The sequence below is a fragment of the Oncorhynchus keta genome, chromosome 1, assembly GCF_023373465.1.
Source record: "Oncorhynchus keta strain PuntledgeMale-10-30-2019 chromosome 1, Oket_V2, whole genome shotgun sequence".
NCBI classification, from domain to species: Eukaryota; Metazoa; Chordata; class Actinopteri; order Salmoniformes; family Salmonidae; genus Oncorhynchus; species Oncorhynchus keta.
This window is the reverse complement of record NC_068421.1, coordinates 53,931,231-53,951,329: the sequence shown is the minus strand read 5'-3', so window position 1 is coordinate 53,951,329 and position 20,099 is coordinate 53,931,231. Positions and strand designations below refer to the sequence as shown.

The 20,099-nt window shown below is 42.3% G+C and overlaps 2 protein-coding genes across 6 annotated transcripts in view; both read left to right on the top strand.

Moving 5' to 3' along the window:
* LOC118387767 (dual specificity protein phosphatase CDC14AB-like) overlaps positions 1-10,474 on the top strand; it is a 47,632-nt gene extending 37,158 nt beyond the window's left edge. For 3 of the 5 annotated variants that reach the window (XM_035776479.2, XM_035776463.2, XM_035776488.2), the window contains exons 14-16: positions 1,093-1,224; positions 2,216-2,618; positions 6,778-10,474. In XM_035776479.2, coding sequence (XP_035632372.2) covers positions 1,093-1,224; positions 2,216-2,618; positions 6,778-6,807 — 565 coding nt within the window. In that variant the 3' untranslated portion in view covers positions 6,808-10,474. The remainder of the gene's footprint in view (positions 1-1,092; positions 1,225-2,215; positions 2,619-6,777) is intronic. The other 2 variants (XM_035776471.2, XM_035776496.2) reach the window with 2 other exon arrangements.
* Positions 10,475-12,376: 1,902 nt separating this feature from the next.
* Positions 12,377-16,472, top strand: LOC118387793 (probable G-protein coupled receptor 88). Its single transcript, XM_035776510.2, has one exon. It carries the CDS (start codon positions 13,039-13,041, stop codon positions 14,083-14,085), a length of 1,047 nt encoding a protein of 348 aa, XP_035632403.1. The 5' UTR covers positions 12,377-13,038; the 3' UTR covers positions 14,086-16,472.
* Positions 16,473-20,099: the final 3,627 nt, after the last annotated feature.

Here is a 20,099-nt window from a genome sequence, read left to right as displayed (position 1 = left end):
TACCTTGTCAGCTCGTGGATTTGAACTTGCAACCTTCCGGTTACTAGTCCAACGCTCTAACCACTAGGCTACCCTGCCGCCCCTCACCTACTATGTATATGCTGTATTTTACACTATTCTACTGTATCTTAGTCTATGCCGCTCTGACATTGCTCGTCCATATATTTATTTATTCTTAATACCATTCCTTACTTAGATTTGTGTGTATTGGGTATATGTTGTGCAATTGATAGATATTACTTGTTAGATATTGCTGCACTGTCATCTAGACGCACAAACATTTCACATGGGACCAATTTTTGATTTAGAGGAGAGGCGGCTTGGAGTGTGAAAAGAGGGGATGGAAATTGAACTCCTTCTTTTGTGCTCGAGTACGGCCCTTAATAAGTGTTCCTCAAAGAGGAGCGAGTGAAGAGTGCCCTTAGACAGCTCTCTCCTCCCACTATTTTAGCCATCTTCCTTTCATCTACTCAAAGGTGTGTGTCTCCGTGTGTGTGTCACTGAAAGGCAGAGGCTACTCAGGCAAGCACATCTCTAATTGTTGTACTCTCCTGAAATAAGAGAGTCCTTCAGCCCAGTACAGACTGATAGTTCACGGATGACAACGAGCAGCAAAGACCGACTGCTTTTATGAAGGAGCTGGGAGTGATGCCTCGAACCAGCTTTTTTTTCCTTCTGTCTCCTATTATCTCCTTCATTCCCACTCCCTTCACACTTCAAATATATTATACTAATATCGAAGATTCAACTATGGTGCTGTTGAAGTGCCTTACCTAATATAGTCCTTCAGATACCGTTCCTTAATGTTGTCTAGTGTTACTGGGTACATCTTTCACTGGATGTCGTCATTGAAGTCTTGCCCATACGCTGTTTGTTTCTAAAATTGGGATTTGTACTGTAGGTCCTTAATGTCTTTTAGGGATGTACACTATCCAATTTGTGTACCCGACACGATCATGTATTCTACGTGTGTAGTAGTAGACACTATTGTGTATGTTGGCAAAAGTTGTTACTTTTGTTAACTGCTGTTATGTTTGTTACTCCACCTCACAATATGGACGTCCAAATCATCTTTTTCTTTCTCTCTCCCAGCAGGATGAACCTCGGAGTGGGCACTCAGGGCACCATCTCCCCTCTCAAGTCCTCCAAAGTCCCGTCATCCTCTGCTTCGGCCAGCGCCAAGAGAATCGGCAGCAGCTCCTCTTCGGCGTCCAACCTCAAGAGGTGAGCCTACACCCTCTCCCCCCCTAAACACCCCTACCTGGAAACTTCTTACCCTTTACTCCTCTTTTTTTTAAATATTTTTTTTATCTAAAAACTTCTTTCTTTCTTCCCTTTTCATCCTGTGTAGCCTCCCATCCCTCCATTTATCCACTTACCCTTTCTCTTGCCTCCTGTAGATTGGTTTATTCTATAGCCTTTCTCTCTTCCCCCTCTTTCTTGCTCTTTCCTGTCATATCTTTCTTGGCTGTCTCAGTCCCCTGGTTGTGTTTCTGCCTGTCTGTGACTAACCAATGCCCTGAGAACCAGTGGAAGGATATGCAGGGCAGAACAGTGTGTGTGTGGGGGGCTCGCTAGACCGATTCACATAGAGGGTTGATGTGCTGCAGGCAGTGCGCTTTCCCAACAGACTGAATCTAAATCCCCCGCATTTTGCTGTGCAAGAGACCGGCACAGGCAGATACACACAACCGAGAAAATATGCATCATCAACCTCTTCCCCCTTGAGCACTACCTGATCTACTTTGCTCTGTGGAGGATTTGTGAATGTTTCTTTTTCTATTCTACTGCGTGATATAACTGTGAATGTGTAGGTAGGTAGCCATGGCAATGAGAACTCCAGATTCCCCCCCCGGTGAATCTGGCAAAATGCCTGCAGTGCCGAAGGTGTGTGTTACACTAACATGGGGTAGTCAGGCTCCTGTATCAGACTGCACGTTGACAATATAGATTGTCTATGTCTGACTCAATCCCCTATTCCACTGTTAGCTGATTGTATAAACCGGTTGTGTGTTAAACCGGTTGTGTGTTAATCAGTCTCCTATCAGAGCCAATGTACCCAAAGGCAGCTGCCCTGTCCTTAGCCTATGAAAGCAAAGGCAGTGGCTATCCCCTTGTCATTGTGTTTGTTTGGGGTGTGTCCCTGTGTATTTACATGTTCCCACTCCTGCTACCTTTCCCTCCATATATTTGTCCACCACCCCACACATCTCAGCTCCTCCATCAACTCCAGGCTAGCCAGCTCCCTAGGCAACCTGTATGCAGCCAACGGCGGTGAGGACAATAAGAAGCTGCCTTTCGCTCCCACTTCATCACCACCCTCCTCTCCCCCCTCGTCCATCGTCACCATCACTCCATCGGGCCGGACGGCTCCTGGTCCCTGCTACGTGGCAAACGGCACGCGCGGCACCAATTACTACCACCACGAGGCCAACAACAATCAGTATAATTCCTCCCCCGCCGGGATCTTCAGCCACGGTGGCCTCGCGGGGGCCCCACACCACGCTGCAGGCAGGCTGGGGCCCAGGCCTGAGGATTATGGCCCCTACAGATCCCAAAAAGGGGGCTACTCCGGCCTGAGCGGACCCTCTGGCCGCTACCTCAGTCGCTCAATCCCTGTAAGTGTGTGTGCTCACCACCTGAAAAAACAAAACTCAAACAGTAGCATCTTTTTGGTGTTTCCACTGTGACCCTTTTTTGACCTCTTGTGTTTCCCCTCTGCACTTGTCTGTCAAACACGAGTTTCCTTCCTTTTTGTGTGGATGTTGTCTTGTTATGATTGTAGCCAGTCGTCCTCTTCCTGCTGCTGCTGTAGCTTCTCCGCTGTCTGTGTGTTTAACTCTCTGGCGGCTCCACTGAACTCTATTCCTTGTCTGTTTTCTTCATGGTGCTGAATAAGGACCTACAATGGCCTAGTTCCACCCTAAATGCCTACTTCATACATACCAACTACGGCTATTAGGCCATTTCACACCAGCCACCCATCTAGAGTTGAAAGCATTTACTGGAACATTTGGGCAGAACCCTAATTAGTGTTATGAACAATGAAGTTCCTCTTCCATTGTGTATTGGTGGGGAGACACTTAGTTAATTCACTCTGTTCTTTCCTAACCTGTTAAATGGGGATTTTGGCAATGTGGCCCTTTATCTACTTCCCCAGAATTTGGGGATAAAAATTGTATGTCTCTGCCCGCAGTTGATGGAAGTTGCTAAATAACGCTAGCACAATTGCTAACTAGCATTAGCACACCCAAGTTAGCGCTAGTTAGCATTAACATCTAACTTCCTTCATACTGGACACAGACATAAGAAAGGTGTATATGAGTTCATCAGACTCTGGTGAAGTAGATACCAAATCTCAAACTATCCCTTTCTTATTCACCTCTATTGAGTGGATCCTAGCATCACATACCAATTAAAAATAATAAAGCTCTGCAACAGAAAAAACACTAAACTGGAAATGCGCTTTAACGACGAACCAGGTTGAATCTGTGTAAACAAAGGGCCTTTGTGCACTGGCCTCATTGGCTGTGGCAACAGTCATGTGATTCCTCCTCCTAACTTCTAACACGTGCTGCTGTTCGGTAGATGCAAGGGGAGTGCAATTACACTGTGGATCTGTGTGACTGCAAGCTTAGTGTGGCCAAATGTTTTTGTGTCCCCTCGACAGTGTTCCACAGGGATGCTGGCCCATGTTGACTCCAATGCTTCCCGCAGTTGTCAAGTTGGGTGGTGGACCATTCTTGATACACACGGGAAACTTTTGAGTGTGAAAAACACAGCAGCGCTGCAGTTCTTGACACAAGCCGCTGTGCCTGACAGCTGCTACCATAGCCCGTTCAAAGGCACTTAAATCTTCTTTCTTGCCCATTCACCCTCTGAAAGGCACACACAATCCATGTAGCAATTGGTTAAGGGTTTGTGCGTAAGCATTTCACAGTATGGTCTACACCTGTTGTATTCGGCACATGTGACAAATCAAATTTGATTTGTCTCCAGGCTTAAAAATCCTTCTTTAACCAGTCTCCCCTTCATCTGGTTGAAGTGGATTTTAATGGTTGACATCAATAAGGGATCATAGCTTTCACCTGGTCAGTCTGTCATGGAAAGAGACGGTGTTCCTAATGTTTTGTACAACGTGCAAATTCTAAACGATGTTATCCATTTGTAGAAGCTATTATTGGAGTAAATTGCATTCATCCATCCCTCAGAAGGAAGCATCTCTCTAGGGACATCCTAACCTCCCTTCCAAAAAGCAGTTGCTAGTTGTGGTCGAGTGCCAGACTCAGTCATATTGTAGCGCTCACTCATTTCCTGAGAGGCGAGCCCAGTAATCCACCTCCTTGCTTTACCATGAACTCATGGAGGCCTTTCATAGGCCCTGACCACGAGGGACTGACATCTGAGGCTAGTTCCCGGAACTTCCCACACTTGTGCCTGCAACGCCAGTGGCAGAATTCTCACCCAATGCTTCTCAGCAAACCTAGATTGTTGCACCGTTATCATTAATTTAACAGTTTTGGATTGACTGGCTCAACTTGCTACTCTTGCACAGATATCAAGTTAATTCACGTTCAATCCCCATCACCTTGCCTATGCCTACTAAATAAGTAAAGGATATATGAATTAAATAATAATATCTTCCAGTATACTGCCCTCACCCTTCCTAGGTGATGGTAACACACATACCATACTAGCAGCCACAACCACCAGCCCACAAACGGTGTGAAAAGAAGGTAACAAGTGATGTGACAGACAGTGCTTATGACAGTGGTGGAAAAAGTACCCAATTGTCATGCTTGAGTAAAAGTGAAGATGCCTTAATAGAAAATGACTCAAATAAAACTGAGTCACCCAGTAAAATATTACTTGAGTAAAAGTCAGTATTTGGGTTTTAAATATACTTAAGTACAGTGTATTCAGACCTGGTGACTTTTTCCAAATGTTACGTTACAGCATTATTCTAAAATGTATTAAATAAAATAAAAATTAATCTACACACAATACCCCATAGTGACAAAGCAAAAAGTTTGTTTTCATTTTTTCAAATGTATTAAAAATAAATAAAAAACATACCTTATTTACTTAAGTATTCAGACCCTTTGCTAAAAGATTTGAAATTGAGCTTGTGCATCCTACTGCCATTGATCATCCTCGAGATGTTTCTACATCTTGATTGGAGTCCACCTGTGGTAAATTCAATTAATTTGACATGATTTTGATGGGCACACACCTGCCTATATAAGGTCCCACAGTTGACAGTGCATGTCAGAGCAAAAACCAAGCCATGAGGTCGAGGGAATTGTCTGTAGAGCTCCGAGACAGGATTGTGTCGAGGCACAGATCTGGGGAAGGATACCAAAAGATATCTGCAGCATTGAAGCTCCCCAAGAACACAGTGGCCTCAATCATTCTTAAATGGAAGAAGTTTGGAACCACCAAGACTCTTAGAGCTAGCTGGCTGCCCGGCCAAACTGAGCAATTGGGGGAGAAGGGCCTTGGTCAGGGAGGTGACAATGGTCACTTTAACAGAGCTCCAGAGTTCCTCTGTGGAGTTGGGAGAACCTTCCAGAAGGACAACCATCTCTGCAGCCCTCCACCAATCAGGCCTTAATGGTAGAGTGGGCAGACGATGCCACGCCTCAGTAAAAGGCACATGACAGCTCGATTTGGAGTTTGCCGAAAACCACCTAAAGGACTCTTGCCATGAGTAACAAGATTCTGTTGTGGGGATGTTTTTCAGCGCTAGTGACTGGGAGACTAGTCAGGATCTCTGGAAAGCTGAACGGAGTCAAGTACAGAGCGATCCTTGAAGACCTGCTCCAGAGAACTCAGGACCTCCGACTGGGGTGAAGGTTCATCTTCCAACAGGACAATGATCCTAAGCACGCAGCTAAAAATATACTTGAGTATCTAAAGTAAATTATTATTTATTTTTTATTTTTATGTACAGAGCCAGGGTCACACTCCATCACACACAATTTACAAAGAAGCATGTATGTTTAGTGAGTCCACCAGATCAGAGGCAGTAGGGATGACCAGGGATATTCTCTTGATAAGTGCGTGAATTTGACTATTTTCCTGTCCTGCTAAGCATTCAAAATGTAACCAATACTTTTGGGTGTCAGGGAAATGTATGTAAAAACTACACTTTTCTTCAGGAATGAAGTGAATAGTTCTCAAAAATATAAATGAGTAAAGTACAGACCCCAGAAACTACTTAAGTATTTTTACTTAAATACTTTACATCACTGCAGAGGGAGGGGGTGGTTGAGAATGGAGAATATTGTATTAATGTCTCCTTGTTTTGCCAGTCAGTGGAGTTGTTCCTTTGTCAGAATTCCAATACCCTATCAGAATCCCATGTCCTTCTTGCACAATTCATCTCATCCCCATCTGTTTGCCAGTCCTGCTAATTCCTGCTCTCTACCTCCGCAGCTTCCTACTCTTGCCCACACACAGACACCCTGTCTGTCTTGTCCACCATAAATCTATTCATTCGTCCAGGAAAATACATTTGGCATTTAAATTGTCTATTTTAATGGCTTTTCTATACCTTTGTAACCAACCGTTCAAGTGTAACCTGTTAGGAATAGAATATTTCACACAGGCTTGTTAGATAACAACCTTCACCCTTTTTTTTTTTTGTCGTCAACACTTGAACAATTAGATGCAGTGATTTGCTTTTCTATTTGCATCAGAGCCAGAGGCCATGTTATAATCCACTGTGATTCACTGTCATATTTTGTCTCTGTCTCCCCTCTCCATCTCTTGCAGTCCCTTCAATCTGAATATGTTCAATACTAAATCGGTGGTTCTGCGTTGACCAAGCCCGAACAGACACCTTGACACTGGACCTCTGACCTGGATGGGATGGGTCTCCCACCCCCTTTTTTTCTCTCGCAATATCTCCCCCACTCTCTCCCACATACTGAAAGGAAAATTAATAAACCGTGGCATCTGAATGGGTGTGGTCTTTGGAGACGGGCACATCGACAGCCACAAACTCCCATGGGCTCATGGAACTTTGAGTTTTGGGCTTCTTCTGTCAGCCTCAGACGGCCTCGATCCACCCTAACTGCAGTCACTGTTTGGATAATGCTTACAAAGGGTGATTTGTTTACCCAGCTTTCCCCCCCCTTTTTTTCTGGCGAGCTATGATTAGGCTTGGCCAGGCTGTGACCTATGTGAGTGCTCTTTCTTTAAAGCTGAGATCCGGCCATATAGACTTTCCTGTATCACATATCTCTGTTTTCTTTTATATGTTTATGTGCTAATATGGTGTACACATGACTTGTACTGGGGGGGGGAGAAAGAAATAGTTAAAAATAATCATTTTAGATGAGGTTTTTATACATGAAATATGACCATTTTGTTTCCTGGATAAAGACATTTTTATTTAGAAGTGGTTTAAAGAACATGTTTTGGTTTATGACAATTCTATTTTTGTCTCTTGAGTGTAACTACTTCACTAACAATATATCTAGATGAAAATATGTGAGATTAATGGAGAGACGGCTTACGGTATTTTGCGAGCCGTGTTCCTTATCAACAAAGTATTTACAGGACCAGGCTCAGGGTAAAGTGCTCTCCTATTTACAATTGTGTTTTGTGCGTGGGTTGGGGTGTACGTGCATGTAGTAGCATGTACGTACCATAGACTGAGAATATGTACGTATGTGCCCATGTGAGCGAGTGTTTGCGCGTGTACATGAAAGAGATTGAGTGGTGACCGTGTGTAGGGGGTTGTCTAGAGATCATGTTTGCAGTCCTCTGGTGATGGGCTCTAGAGAAGAGATGTGAATGGAAGAGAATTACATATAGGGAAGAAATGAATGCTGTTTCTTCACTATTCTAAAAATATTTTGTTTGTTTGTTTTTGATTAAGTCAATTCAATCGACTGGTGGGTTTTGGTACCCCATTTTCAATTGGAACTAATAAATAACGTTCTCCTCTGTCGCAAGCCTACAGGAGATTTGCATATCAATGGGACAGCTATAGGATAAATACTAAAGTCATACCTGCAACCAGCGTTGTGTAGGCCTTGTGACTGTACTGTATGTTTAGCATGACAAACCAAAAGGATGATTCAAACCGTGGTCATTACTAGAGGAAATTTGAGTTGTGGTGTTGGACCGACTCCACCCACAACACAAGCCTCAGTCCCTACAGTATACTGTTCATGCCAGGCAGCTCAGCAACCCTCTCCACAGACACAGGATCCCACTGCAATCATGCTCTTTTTAATGGGAAAATGTTTGATTTTAATGAGCAGATTGTCAGTGTTATTCGACACTCATTGACTCGCTGTAGATTACGAAACTTGATTTCGTCGCAGCCTTTTTTAAAACGCGCGCACACACACCCCCTACTGTAGAACCAATTATGTTTGTTTTCTAATTCAAGGTGCAGTGGAAGTTCATCGCTATTACTGAAATATTTCCATGTTGTGTGGCGTGTTTGTGTTGAATGTAAAAACAATTCAGAGACTGTTTTTCCTGGCTTGTGTGTATTATAATTAGTTCAGCTTGTAGATGTAGAGAACTTTTCAGCTTTGCAGGTAGAGGTTCCTGAAGAAAAAAAAACTGAAAAGCACAACAGTCCCCCCAAAAAATGCTTTCTTTAGAATGTAATGCTGGATGTCATTGGGTGCACAATGCAGCGGTCATTATCAAAGCTGTTTTTCTACCAATGAGGATGGCCTACGATGGCCCAACTAAGTACATTTTCTGTTGGACCTTTGTAACAATAGATCCATATATTTGGATGCTTATTTTTTTATTTTATGTAGTTGAATATTGAAGTTGATTTGGGGAGAGAGAAATGGATACAGAAGCATCTGTTTATCACTGATTTGATCATTGTTGTTATTCTTTTAGACCTCTGTACATTCCTGGCAGTGGAATTATTTTGTTTCAAAATGGGAGAATCTTAATGCAGGTGTTCTACCTCCATGAAATGTACAATTTTAATAGCAAAATTCTTACTTGCATATATTTTTTCAAGCAGTATGTAAAGAAAATGTTATAACTGTAGATCAGTATTTTTCATACAGTAAGCATACTAAAATGCAAATGTCTCTACTATATGTACACAGAGCAGAAATATAAACGCAACATTTTAAAAGATTTTACTGAGTTCATTTAAGGAAATCGGTCAATTAAAAGAATTGCATTAGGCCCTAATCTATGGATTTCACATGACTGGGGATACAGATATGCATCTGTTGGCCACAGATACTGTACTTTAAAAAATAGGTAGTGCTGTGGACCAGGGGAAAAAAACAGCCCGTATCTGGTGTGACCACCAGTTCCACTCCTCTTCAATGGCTTGGCTGTGTGAAGTTGCTGGATATTGGCAGGAACTGGAACATGCTGTCGTACATATCGATCCAGTGCATCCCAAAAGTGCTCAATGGGTGACATCTGGTGAGTATGCAGGCCTTGGAAGAATTGGGACATTTTCAGCTTCCGGGAATTGTGTACAGAACCTAGCGACATAGGGCCACGCATTGTCATGCGGAAACATGAGGTGATGGCGGCGAATGAATGGCATAACAATGGGCCTCAGTATCTCGTCACAGTATGTCTATGCATTCAAATTGCCATTGATAAAATGTAATTGTGTTCATTGTCCATAGCTTATGCCTGCCCATACCATAATCGCACAACCATCATGTGGCACTCTGCTCACAATGTTGACATCAGCAAACCGCTCACCCACACGATTCCATACACGGTCTGCCATCTGCCCGGTACAGTTGAAACTGCGATTTCAGCATGCCAGTGGCTATTGAAGGTCACCATTTGCCAACTGAAGTCGGTTAAAATGTACTGCAGTCGGGTCAAGACCCTGGTGAGGACGACAAGCATGCAGATAAGCTTCACTGAGACAGTTTGTGCCAAAATTCTTTGGTTGTGCAAACCCACAGTTTCATTAGACGATCCTGCAGGTGAAAAAGCCGGATGTGTAGGTCCTGGGATGGCGTGGTTACACGTGGTCGGCGGTTGGATATACGGCCATATTCTCTAAAATGGGGTTGGAGGTGGCTTATGGTAGAGAAAATGAACATTCAATTCACTAACTGATGGACATTCCTGCGGTCAGCATGCCAATTGGCATACGTTGTGACACAGCAGCATATTTTAGTGTCCCCAGCACAAGGTGCACCTGTGTAATGACCGTGCTGTTTCATCAGCTTCTTGATATACCCCACCTGTCAGGTGGATGGATTATCTTGGCAAAGGAGAATTGCTCACTGAGCGATGTAAACAAATGTGTGCATAAAAGTTGAGCAAAATACGTTTTTGTGCATATAGCACATTTCTGGTATGTTTTTGTTTCAGCTCATTAAAATGGGACCAATACTTAACATATTGCGTTGTATAATTTTTGTTCAGTGTATATATTTTACATTTACAGTTAATGCAGGTTTCTAAAGTAAGTAACAAAATAAAAACACAATTTAAAGATTCTTGTCTCTAAATTATTTATTCTACTTGATTTTTTTTTCTCGTCAGAACTCGCCATCTTGACAGAGGAATACATTTGTATTTTAAGGAAGGAAGGAACACTAGCTCCGACTGATTCTGGTTGTCTTGGTTTCACAGCTGTATATCCTTTCAGCTGTCAAACAGTTGAATAATTTGTTTGAAAACGCTAACCTAACATAGCATCTTTTTTTTTTTTTTAATAGCGCACTTATTTCAAATGACTACCTAGGCACGTCAACTCAGAGCCTTCTATTGCAATAAAGGGCTCTGCATAATCTTTACTTAGGCAGGGTATTTCACCTGAATTTCTTATCTTGAAAGAGATTGGAAACAGCCAGAGACAATTGTTATCTTTCAATGACCAAATACAAAAGTGTAAAATATTACACGAAGAAACTAAGTTTTTGGAAGAAGTGTTTCTAGTCTAACTATATTTTCCATATGTGTACTTGTGGTAATTTTAATTTGATGACTAAATCAAGAGTCAATTAATTAGTTATGGTTCATAAAGACACATTTCAAGATAAGGAAGCAGTGCTTTTTTTAGGTGAAAGTTCCCTTTCTTCATCAGTGACGTGTTTAAAAATAAATAATAGTTTTTGTTTCTGCCTGTCCTTTTACCAATTGGTACTCCTGTGTGTGTCTGTGAGCACAGTCTATATATAAAGGGACAAGTCAGTAATGAATTCTGCATGTGTTTGAATTGCTAATGACATTTATTTTTTCACAGCTTCATAGCTTGGTGCCAAACAGCCCTGTTTTGATTACATAACAAACAAAAACTGTGAAATGGACTTTTCTTGTTATTTCTTGTTTTCTCTCTACTTTTCTCCCTTTAATAAAGTGGGTGTTTTGTTTGTTTTTGTAAAGAGCTATAGTGAGTATTTGTCACAAACACTGAATACAGTGAAATGCTCACTTACAAGCCCCAACAATGCAGTTAAGGGAGAGAAAAGTGTTAAAGTATTTACTCAAATAAACTGAAGTAACATATTTTTTAATAGAAAAATAATTAAGTTGCAACAAAATAACACTAGGGAGGCTATATACAGGGGGTACCTGAATGAAGTACACATAATAGTTAATAATAATAGTTGGTTTTTATTTGATTATTTTTAGAGAACATAAATCAGCCATTGGAGATTGTGTAAGGTGTAACCTATAATCTACACTACAGTATGATTATTTGTGTTTTTATACAAAGTTTTGTGTAAAGTCCTTTGTGAGCTACTGTATGGTTCGAAACCCTTTTGTTGAATCATTTTAAAACGTATCCAAATGCATGGGGGTCTTTCCATTTCAGTTTGTTCCAATCCAGGCCATGTTGATTCTCTTTCATATAAATGTCTTGTTGCTATTGAAATGCTGCAGTCATGGTGGATAATAAGAGGAATGCCATTGACTGGTATTGGTTTTGGTTTTGTATACACCCACCAATGATCTATTAAAACGGTGGTGTTCACATTTCCTGCCTGTTATATAGGCCGCGATTCAATCTGGCAAATGGTGTATTTCAAATGTTTCGCTTTCAAAAGTGTATTAGATTTGCACAGCAGTTAGTCGAGTATGGAGGGAGAGTTAGGTATTTGGGTCTGTCTGATTTTTGTGCACTGAATGAATTCTCAGCCAGGTTTGCCATCAACTGAACAGGTTATACCCATTTCTGAATAGTGTAAACTCCCCTCAGCCTCCTTCCAGGACATCCTGCTGTATCATAATATAATAATAATAATATATGCCATTTAGCTGACGCTTTTATCCAAAGCGACTTACAGTCATGTGTGCATACATTCTACGTATGGGTGGTCCCGGGAATCGAACCCACTACCCTGGCGTTACAAGCGCCATGCTCTACCAACTGAGCCACAGAAGGACCACTATCAAATCAAACACTCTTCAAAACGCTTTTTGGAAATGGCCAATCTGCAATTGATTGAATGGTGTTGGTGCCTTGGTGTTGGTGGAAAGACATGTTACTACTATTGTAGGCCTATTGACAGTTTTCTGTAATCCCTTTTTTATCAATCTCCGTATTATATTTTTAAGAATATATTATTTTTCAACAAATGGATGTTTTGGCTAAATATTCAAAAGGCTTCTCTGACTCCCATCACATTAAATGTCAGGCAGCCATTCTCTGTGGATGCATTGGTTTTGTGACTCTTAACTCCTATAATCACATATTATGGATTTTCCTTTATTCAAGTTTAGTAGGATAGCCTTTGCTATATTCCTTTAGTGTATGATATAGGCCGATTTGCATTTCCATCATAATTATTGGAAATCATTCAATCTTTATTAACACGCCACATGCAGTAGGCTAGATGTTTAGAGTAGGTGTTATCATGAACCTGCTCTCCTCCAATCTTCTCATACGTCTTTGTTGATCTGGTGTCTGCAGCATCACCACAGGCGCTCAATGCAACTGCCTGCTGCCTCAATATGGAAACTAATTTCCACTGAGGGAGAACAGACTAACATCAACAAGATTGCAAAATTACTCTTTATCGTTTTTTCGTATAAAAAACATTGAATTCTTCCAACATGCAAAACGACACGGCGCAACTGGCAGACTGCGATGTGGGACACGATGCCAAAATCAGTCTTGCGGCACTCTATTCTCTCATGTCCCTGTTTGGGACCATTTTAAACCTTTTGGTTGTCTACCTGGTCGTGACATTTAAGAAACTTCGGACGGCTAGCAATGCGTTTATTGTGAACGGCTGTATAGCCGACCTGTTGGTGTGCGCATTTTGGATGCCGCACGAGGCGGTGGGAATTTATTCTGGAAGCCCTTTCCCGGCTGGGTACCAAGCCTTCAAAGATGCGCTCTTATTCCTCGGCATCACTGTCTCTCTTCTCTCCCATTCCCTGATCGCGGTCAACCGATACGTGTTGATTACCAAATCACCAGTGACCTATCTGTCCATCTACCAAAAAAGACGCACAGAATGGATGATAAGCGCTTCGTGGCTTTCGGCGCTGGGATTTATTTTACCCTGGATCACATCTTTACGGTACCCACAGGAAGGATGCTCATATCTCCCGGCTTCCGCAGCATCACTGCTCAAAGGAGGGAAGCCCATTTTCTCTGACCCATTTGCAGCTGGTACCCTGGCGTTGACTATTATTGGTCAGACAATGGTTGTTCTGTATTGCTATTTAAAAATCTTTCGAAGGGTGCAGATCAGTGTGAAGAGGGTCAGCATATTACATTTTCCTATAGTAAATAACCTTCCATATTCCTTCCCCAGAAAGGACAAACGTTTGGGGTTCTACGTGTTGGCAGTGTGTTTCATATTCATACTCACTACACAGCCCCTTTTCTGGGTGTTATCAATAGCGCTTTTTACCACAGTGCCATTGGCACTAAGGACTTGTTCTTGGATGTTTTTCTGCACTCTCTTTGTTACAAACCCATTTCTCTACACTTGGAAGAACGAGGAGTTTAGAAAATCTTTCAGATCCGTGCTCAAGGGAGAATTTTGGAGAGGGTCTACAGTTGGGGTTGAGCCCATCACAATTAATACAATATCTCACCTTCTGCCGAGACAAAACAGTAGAAGGGCATTTTTGGCTGAGATAAATTGAACAGCATCTGAACTGCAATGACATTGGTCCCCTGTAAGGATACATCCCTATAGTGTTTTAGAAAGCTTACCTGGCAACTCAATTCAAAATGAAGCTATTGGTTGCTCAGCATTGTAAAATGTTAGTGATGCTGTTAAGGTATTATTATTATTATTATGTAGTGCCATTATGCAATAAATTGTAGGTCAACCAGAAGAACACTCAGCAAATTAATACATAGTTTGTAAAACATTGTGTATCAAATTCGTTTTTGTTTATATTCATGTATTTTTCTATATCAATTTTTTATGGACCATGGTTGTAATAAGCCTTTATGCAAATTGTAAATCCGCTTATGTGTTAATTTTAATAAAGCTGAAAATTAAAGTGCAAAAAAACATTTTGTCACGTTTGGCTATTACACTTGACTGGGTGCAGTGTCCTTGTGTGTCCAGATGCACCTGAGGTCACCATCAGTGCTTTTTCATCTATGAGCAGCAGCGATGGCCACCCCCCAATTTACCATCGACGGTGGGTGTGTGGCCAAGAACGTGTTGTCCGAGTCAAGGAAGAGATGACACTGGAGGTACAACGTGACTGTACAACTACTTACTACTTTAATCAGTGCAAACATCCAGGGGTGCAACATCGTTAAGCTTCTGCATGCCTCATCTGATGATGGTATTGGAAATAATATCCCTAACGGTCGTTGTTTACGACTGCATCTTTTGAGTCATTTTACAATTTGCATTTTAAAATGATAGCATTTTGACAGGTATATGCTTCCATATCACTTAAATTGTTTTTCACAGCCTGTTTATGCTCTTTGTAGACGGATCAGCGAACACGAGTATTCAAGGCCTACCCGTTGCAAACCATTTCCCACAGGTTCAGCTGAACCTGACCTGCTTGTCGGACATGCACCCCAAAGCCAAGCAGTACACCTCTGTACCAGGATCCCAGATATGATACTACCCAAAAAGGCCACGATTACAAACAGCCACTTAATCATTGAGAACTTCCCAAAACACCACAAAGGCATCTGAGTGTAGAGTGAGTCCCCATGGTGGGAATTACAGAGGGAGCATTTTTTTAATGCCTCTGTACAAGGTACGAAGTAGCCACCAGTATATTTTCATACTGTATTTGCTGCCTTGTAATAATTTCCTCGATTAAAAAATTGATATAAATTCCTTAAAGCACAGCATTTTATACAAATGTATAAGTATTATGATAGCAAATGGCATCAAGGAAATAAGTGGTCAAAGAGTACTGATTTATGAATTGTTAGTCAATTGTAAAAAGGAAACAGGTTTTAACCTGGAAGACGAACCAGTCAGAGCTTAATGCTGTTAATCTTGCCAGTTGTACATCTGTAAACAGTTTAGCAATACAGGTTTGTGCATGTTTTGCACCACAAACTGTGGTGTTCCTCTTTTGTCCCTGCAGCGTAGCCCGAGTCTAAGGTGTCCACTCAGTTGGCAGCTACAATGACTGGCTGTCTGGTCAGCGGAATCACTGGAGGGTCCGTGGCAAGATTCATGCTAGCTAAATGGCTCAACGGGTGTTCCCTTAAATCACCTCACTGTGTGGGATTTATTCTTGAGCCATTCAGTCTCATCCATAGTGCCTACAGTCAAATCAAACTTTGTCACATGCGCCGAATATTTATTCTATTTTATTTATTCGTTATTTTACCAGGTAAGTTGACTGAGAACATGTTCTCATTTACAGCAACGACCTGGGGAATAGTTACAGGGGAGAGGAGGGGGATGAATGAGCCAATTGTAAACTGGGGATTATTAGGTGACCGTGATGGTTTGAGGGCCGGATTGGGAATTTAGCCAGGACACCGGGGTTAACACCGGTGCCAAGTGCCATGGGATCTTTAATGACCTCAGTGTTAGGACACCCATTTACACAGTTTGCAACTGTTGGACTACTGGTTACACCCTAGATACAGGCAAGAGTGTGCAAGGTGGTATTGAATGTAACACGTTCACCTTCATTACTCAAAATTCTCAACATTTGCACCTACGTTGTAAACTTTCGTTCATTGGCTAAGTTGTAGCAACCTCATGATGGGTACATGTAGCCTAAACCTATCTATGAAACATTGAGCTGGGTGAATGGAATATGAATGGCAGTCATCCGATATGCTGTAATAGAAATATGGCCATGCTCATTAAAAAAAATATAATCCTCACTCATCTTAAAAGGCACCGATCGCCACCGATCAGGAAATAACACTGATCAAAGGTTGCCATTCTTTTACAGTGTTCGATTCATCAGCTGTACGATATGATATAAACAAGACATAAGTCTAATCCTAGTTATTTTACTACACAAAAGTATGTGGACACCCGTTTGTCGAAAATCTCATTCCAAAATCATGGGCATTAATATGAAGTTGGCCCCCCTGCTGCTATAACAGTCTCCACTCTTCTGGGAAGACTTTCCACTAGATGTTGGAACATTGCTGCAGGGACTTGCTTCCGTTCAGCCATGAGCATTGGTGAGGTCGGGCACTGATGTTGGGCGATTAGGCCAATCTCAACAAACAATTTCTGTATGGACCTCGCTTTGTGCACGGGGGCATTGTCATGCTGAAACAGGAAAGGGCCTTTCTCAAACTGTTGCCACAAAGTTGGAAGCACAGAATTGTCTAGAATGTCATTTTATGCTGTAGTGTTAAGATTTCCCTGCACTGGAATTAAGGAGCCGAGCCCGAACCATGAAAAAGACCCAGACCATTATTCCTCCACCATTAAACTTTACAGTTGGCACTTTGCATCCGGCCAGGTAGCTGGCATCTACCAAACCCAGATTCGTCCGTTGGACTGCCAGATAGTGAAGCGTGATTCATCACTCCAGAGAACACGTTTCCACTGCTCCAGAGTCCAATGGCGGAGAGCTTTACACCACTCCAGCCGACGCTTGGCGTTGCGCGTGGTGATCTTAGGCTTGTGTGTGGCTGCATGGCCATGGAAACCCATTTCATGAAGCTCCCGACGAACAGTTCTTGCACTGACTTCGCCTCGAGAGGCAATTTGGAACTCGGTGGAGGGTGTTGCAACCGAAGACAGACAAATTTTACGCACTTCAGCACTCGGCGGTACCGTTCTGTGAGCCTGTGTGGCCTACCACTTCGCGACTGAGCCGTTGTTGCTCCTAGATGTTTCCACTTCATAATAGCAGCACTTACAGTTGAACAGGGCAGCAGAAATTTGATGAGCTGACATGTTTGGAAGGTGGCATCCTGTGACGGTGCCACGTTGAAAGACACTGAGCTCTTCAGTACGGTCCATTCTACTGCCAATGTTTATCTTTGAAGATTGCATGGCTGTGTGCTCGATTTTATACACCTGTCAGCAACTGGTGTGGCTGAAATAGCCGAATCCACTAATTTGAAGGGGTGTTCACATACACTTGGCCGTGTAGTGTATATGGTTACCAACCACTGTGGGTGGAAGAGGGAGCCAGGAAGCAATTTGTTTGTTTAGTTGTTCTAAGAAACAATAGATATTGCAATGGTCTGCACGCATGGCGCTTGTAACGCCAGGGTAGTGGGTTCGATCCCCGGGACCACCCATACGTAGAATGTATGCACACATGACTGACTGTAAGTCGCTTTGGATAAAAGCGTCTGCTAAATGGCATATATTATATTATTATTATAAGTTTTTTTCAGATGACCAGCTTCATTAATTAAAGGAAATGTTTTTTTTTTGTCTGTATGGTATTGTCCATATTGATATTAGTGTCTAGTTTAATGATAACAAGCTGTTATGAAATAAATTACATATTTTTCATGAAATTAATGAACTGACTAAATGTAATGGGTATTGCTGCTTGTTTTCAACAGAAGTAATTAAAACTCAGTCTACGACAACTTGCGCATGGGTTTTACTTTAATGCTCGTTCATATCTTTTGCAAGTATGATAGGCCCCCCCCCCACCCACCCAAACACACACTTCTTATATTTGTATATGTTTCAAAGCAAGACTATTATAGGCACATGGGTGTTTTACTGAGTTACAGTTCATATAAACAAATCAGTCAATTGAAATAATACAGATATGCATCTGTTTGTCACAGATATCTTTTTTTTTTTATCGGAAAACCAGTCAGTATCTGGTGTGACCACCATTTGCCTCATGCAGCGTGACACATCTCCTTCTCATAGAGTTGATCAGGCTGTTGATTTTTGCCTGTGGAATGTTGTCCCACTCCTCTTCAAAGGCTGGATATTGGCGGGAACCAGAACACGCTGTCGTACACGTCGATCCAGAGCATCCTAATACTGTGCAGTATTTCGTTTTTTTATGTATTATTTCTTACATTGCTAGCCCAGAAAATTGTATGTGTTATTACATACAGCCGGGAAGAACTATTGGATATCAGAGCGGCGGTAATTCACCAGCACTACCAGTACTACCAGCATTATGACCAGGAATATGACTTTCCCGAAGCGGATCCTTTGTTCGCACCACTCGGGGCAATTGAACTGATTCCAGAGGCCGACCCAGAACAATGTTGGTGAAGGAGAGGTACTCGGAGCAGTATTTTGGTCCGACTTAGGAGGCGCGCACACCACCCACCGCTTCCGAGTATCAGGGATTGTAACATGCTCTGTTTCATGGAAACACTGCTTTCTCAGGATATACTGTTGGAGTCTGTCCAGCCATCTGGATTCTCAGTTCATCACGCCGACAGGGATAAATATCTCTCCGGGAAGAAGAGCGGGGTTGTGCGTTTCACGATTAACGACTCATGGTGTAGTTGTGATAACATACAGGAACTCAAGTCCTTTTATTCACCCAACCTAGAATACCTCACAATCAAATGCCATCTGTATTATCTCCCAAGATAATTTTATTTGGTTATAGTCTCTGCCGTGTATCCTCCCTTAAGCCGATACCACGACGGCCCTCAAGGAACTTTACTGGACTTTATGCAGACTGGAACCCAGATATCCTGAGGCTGCATTTATTGTAGCTGGGGATTTTAACAAAGCATATTTGAGGAAAAGGCTGCCTAAATTCTATCAGCATATCAACTGTAGTACTCGCGCTGCTAAAACACTCGACCACTGTTACTCCAACTTCCAGGATGCATACAAGGCCCTCCCCCGCCCTCCTTTTGGCAAATCTGACAACTCCATTTTGCTCCTCCCTTCCTATTGTTAGAAACTCAAACAGGAAGTACCCGTGCTAAGAACTATTTAACTCTGGTTTGACCAAACGGAATCCACGCTTCAAGATGGTTTTGATCACGTGGATATGTTCCAGGTAGCTTCTGAAAATAGTATTGATGTAAACACTGAGATGGTGAGGGAGTTTATCTGGAAGTGTATAGGAGATGTTGTACCCACAGTGACTTAAAACCTACCCTAACCAGAAACCGTGGATAGATGGCAGCATTTGCGCAAAACTGAATGCGCAAACCATCGCATTTAACCATGGCAAGGTGACTGGGAATATGGCAGAATACAAAAAGAGTAGTAATTCCCTCCGCAAGGCAAACAAACAGGCAAAACGTCAGTATAGAGACAAAGTGGAGTCGCAATTCCATGGCTCAGACATGAGACATATTTTTATTTTATTTATTTATTTTATTTTATTTCACCTTTATTTAACCAGGTAGGCTAGTTGAGAACAAGTCCTCATTTGCAACTGCGACCTGGCCAAGATAAAGCATAGCAGTGTGAACAGACAACATAGAGTTACACACGGAGTAAACAATAAACAAGTCAATAACATAGTAGGGGGAAAAAATAATCTATATACATTGTGTGCAAAAGGCAGAAGGGTCTACAGACAATCACAGACTGCAAAAGGAAAACCAGCCACGCCACGGACACCGACGTCTTGCTTCCGGACAAGCTAAACACGTTCCTTGCCAGGGCATTTGAGGATAGTTACAGTGCCACCAACGTGGCCCACTACCAAGGACAGTGGGCTCTCCTTTTCCATGGCCGACGTGAGTAAGACATTTAAACGTGTCAACCCACGCAAGGCTGCCAGCCCAGATG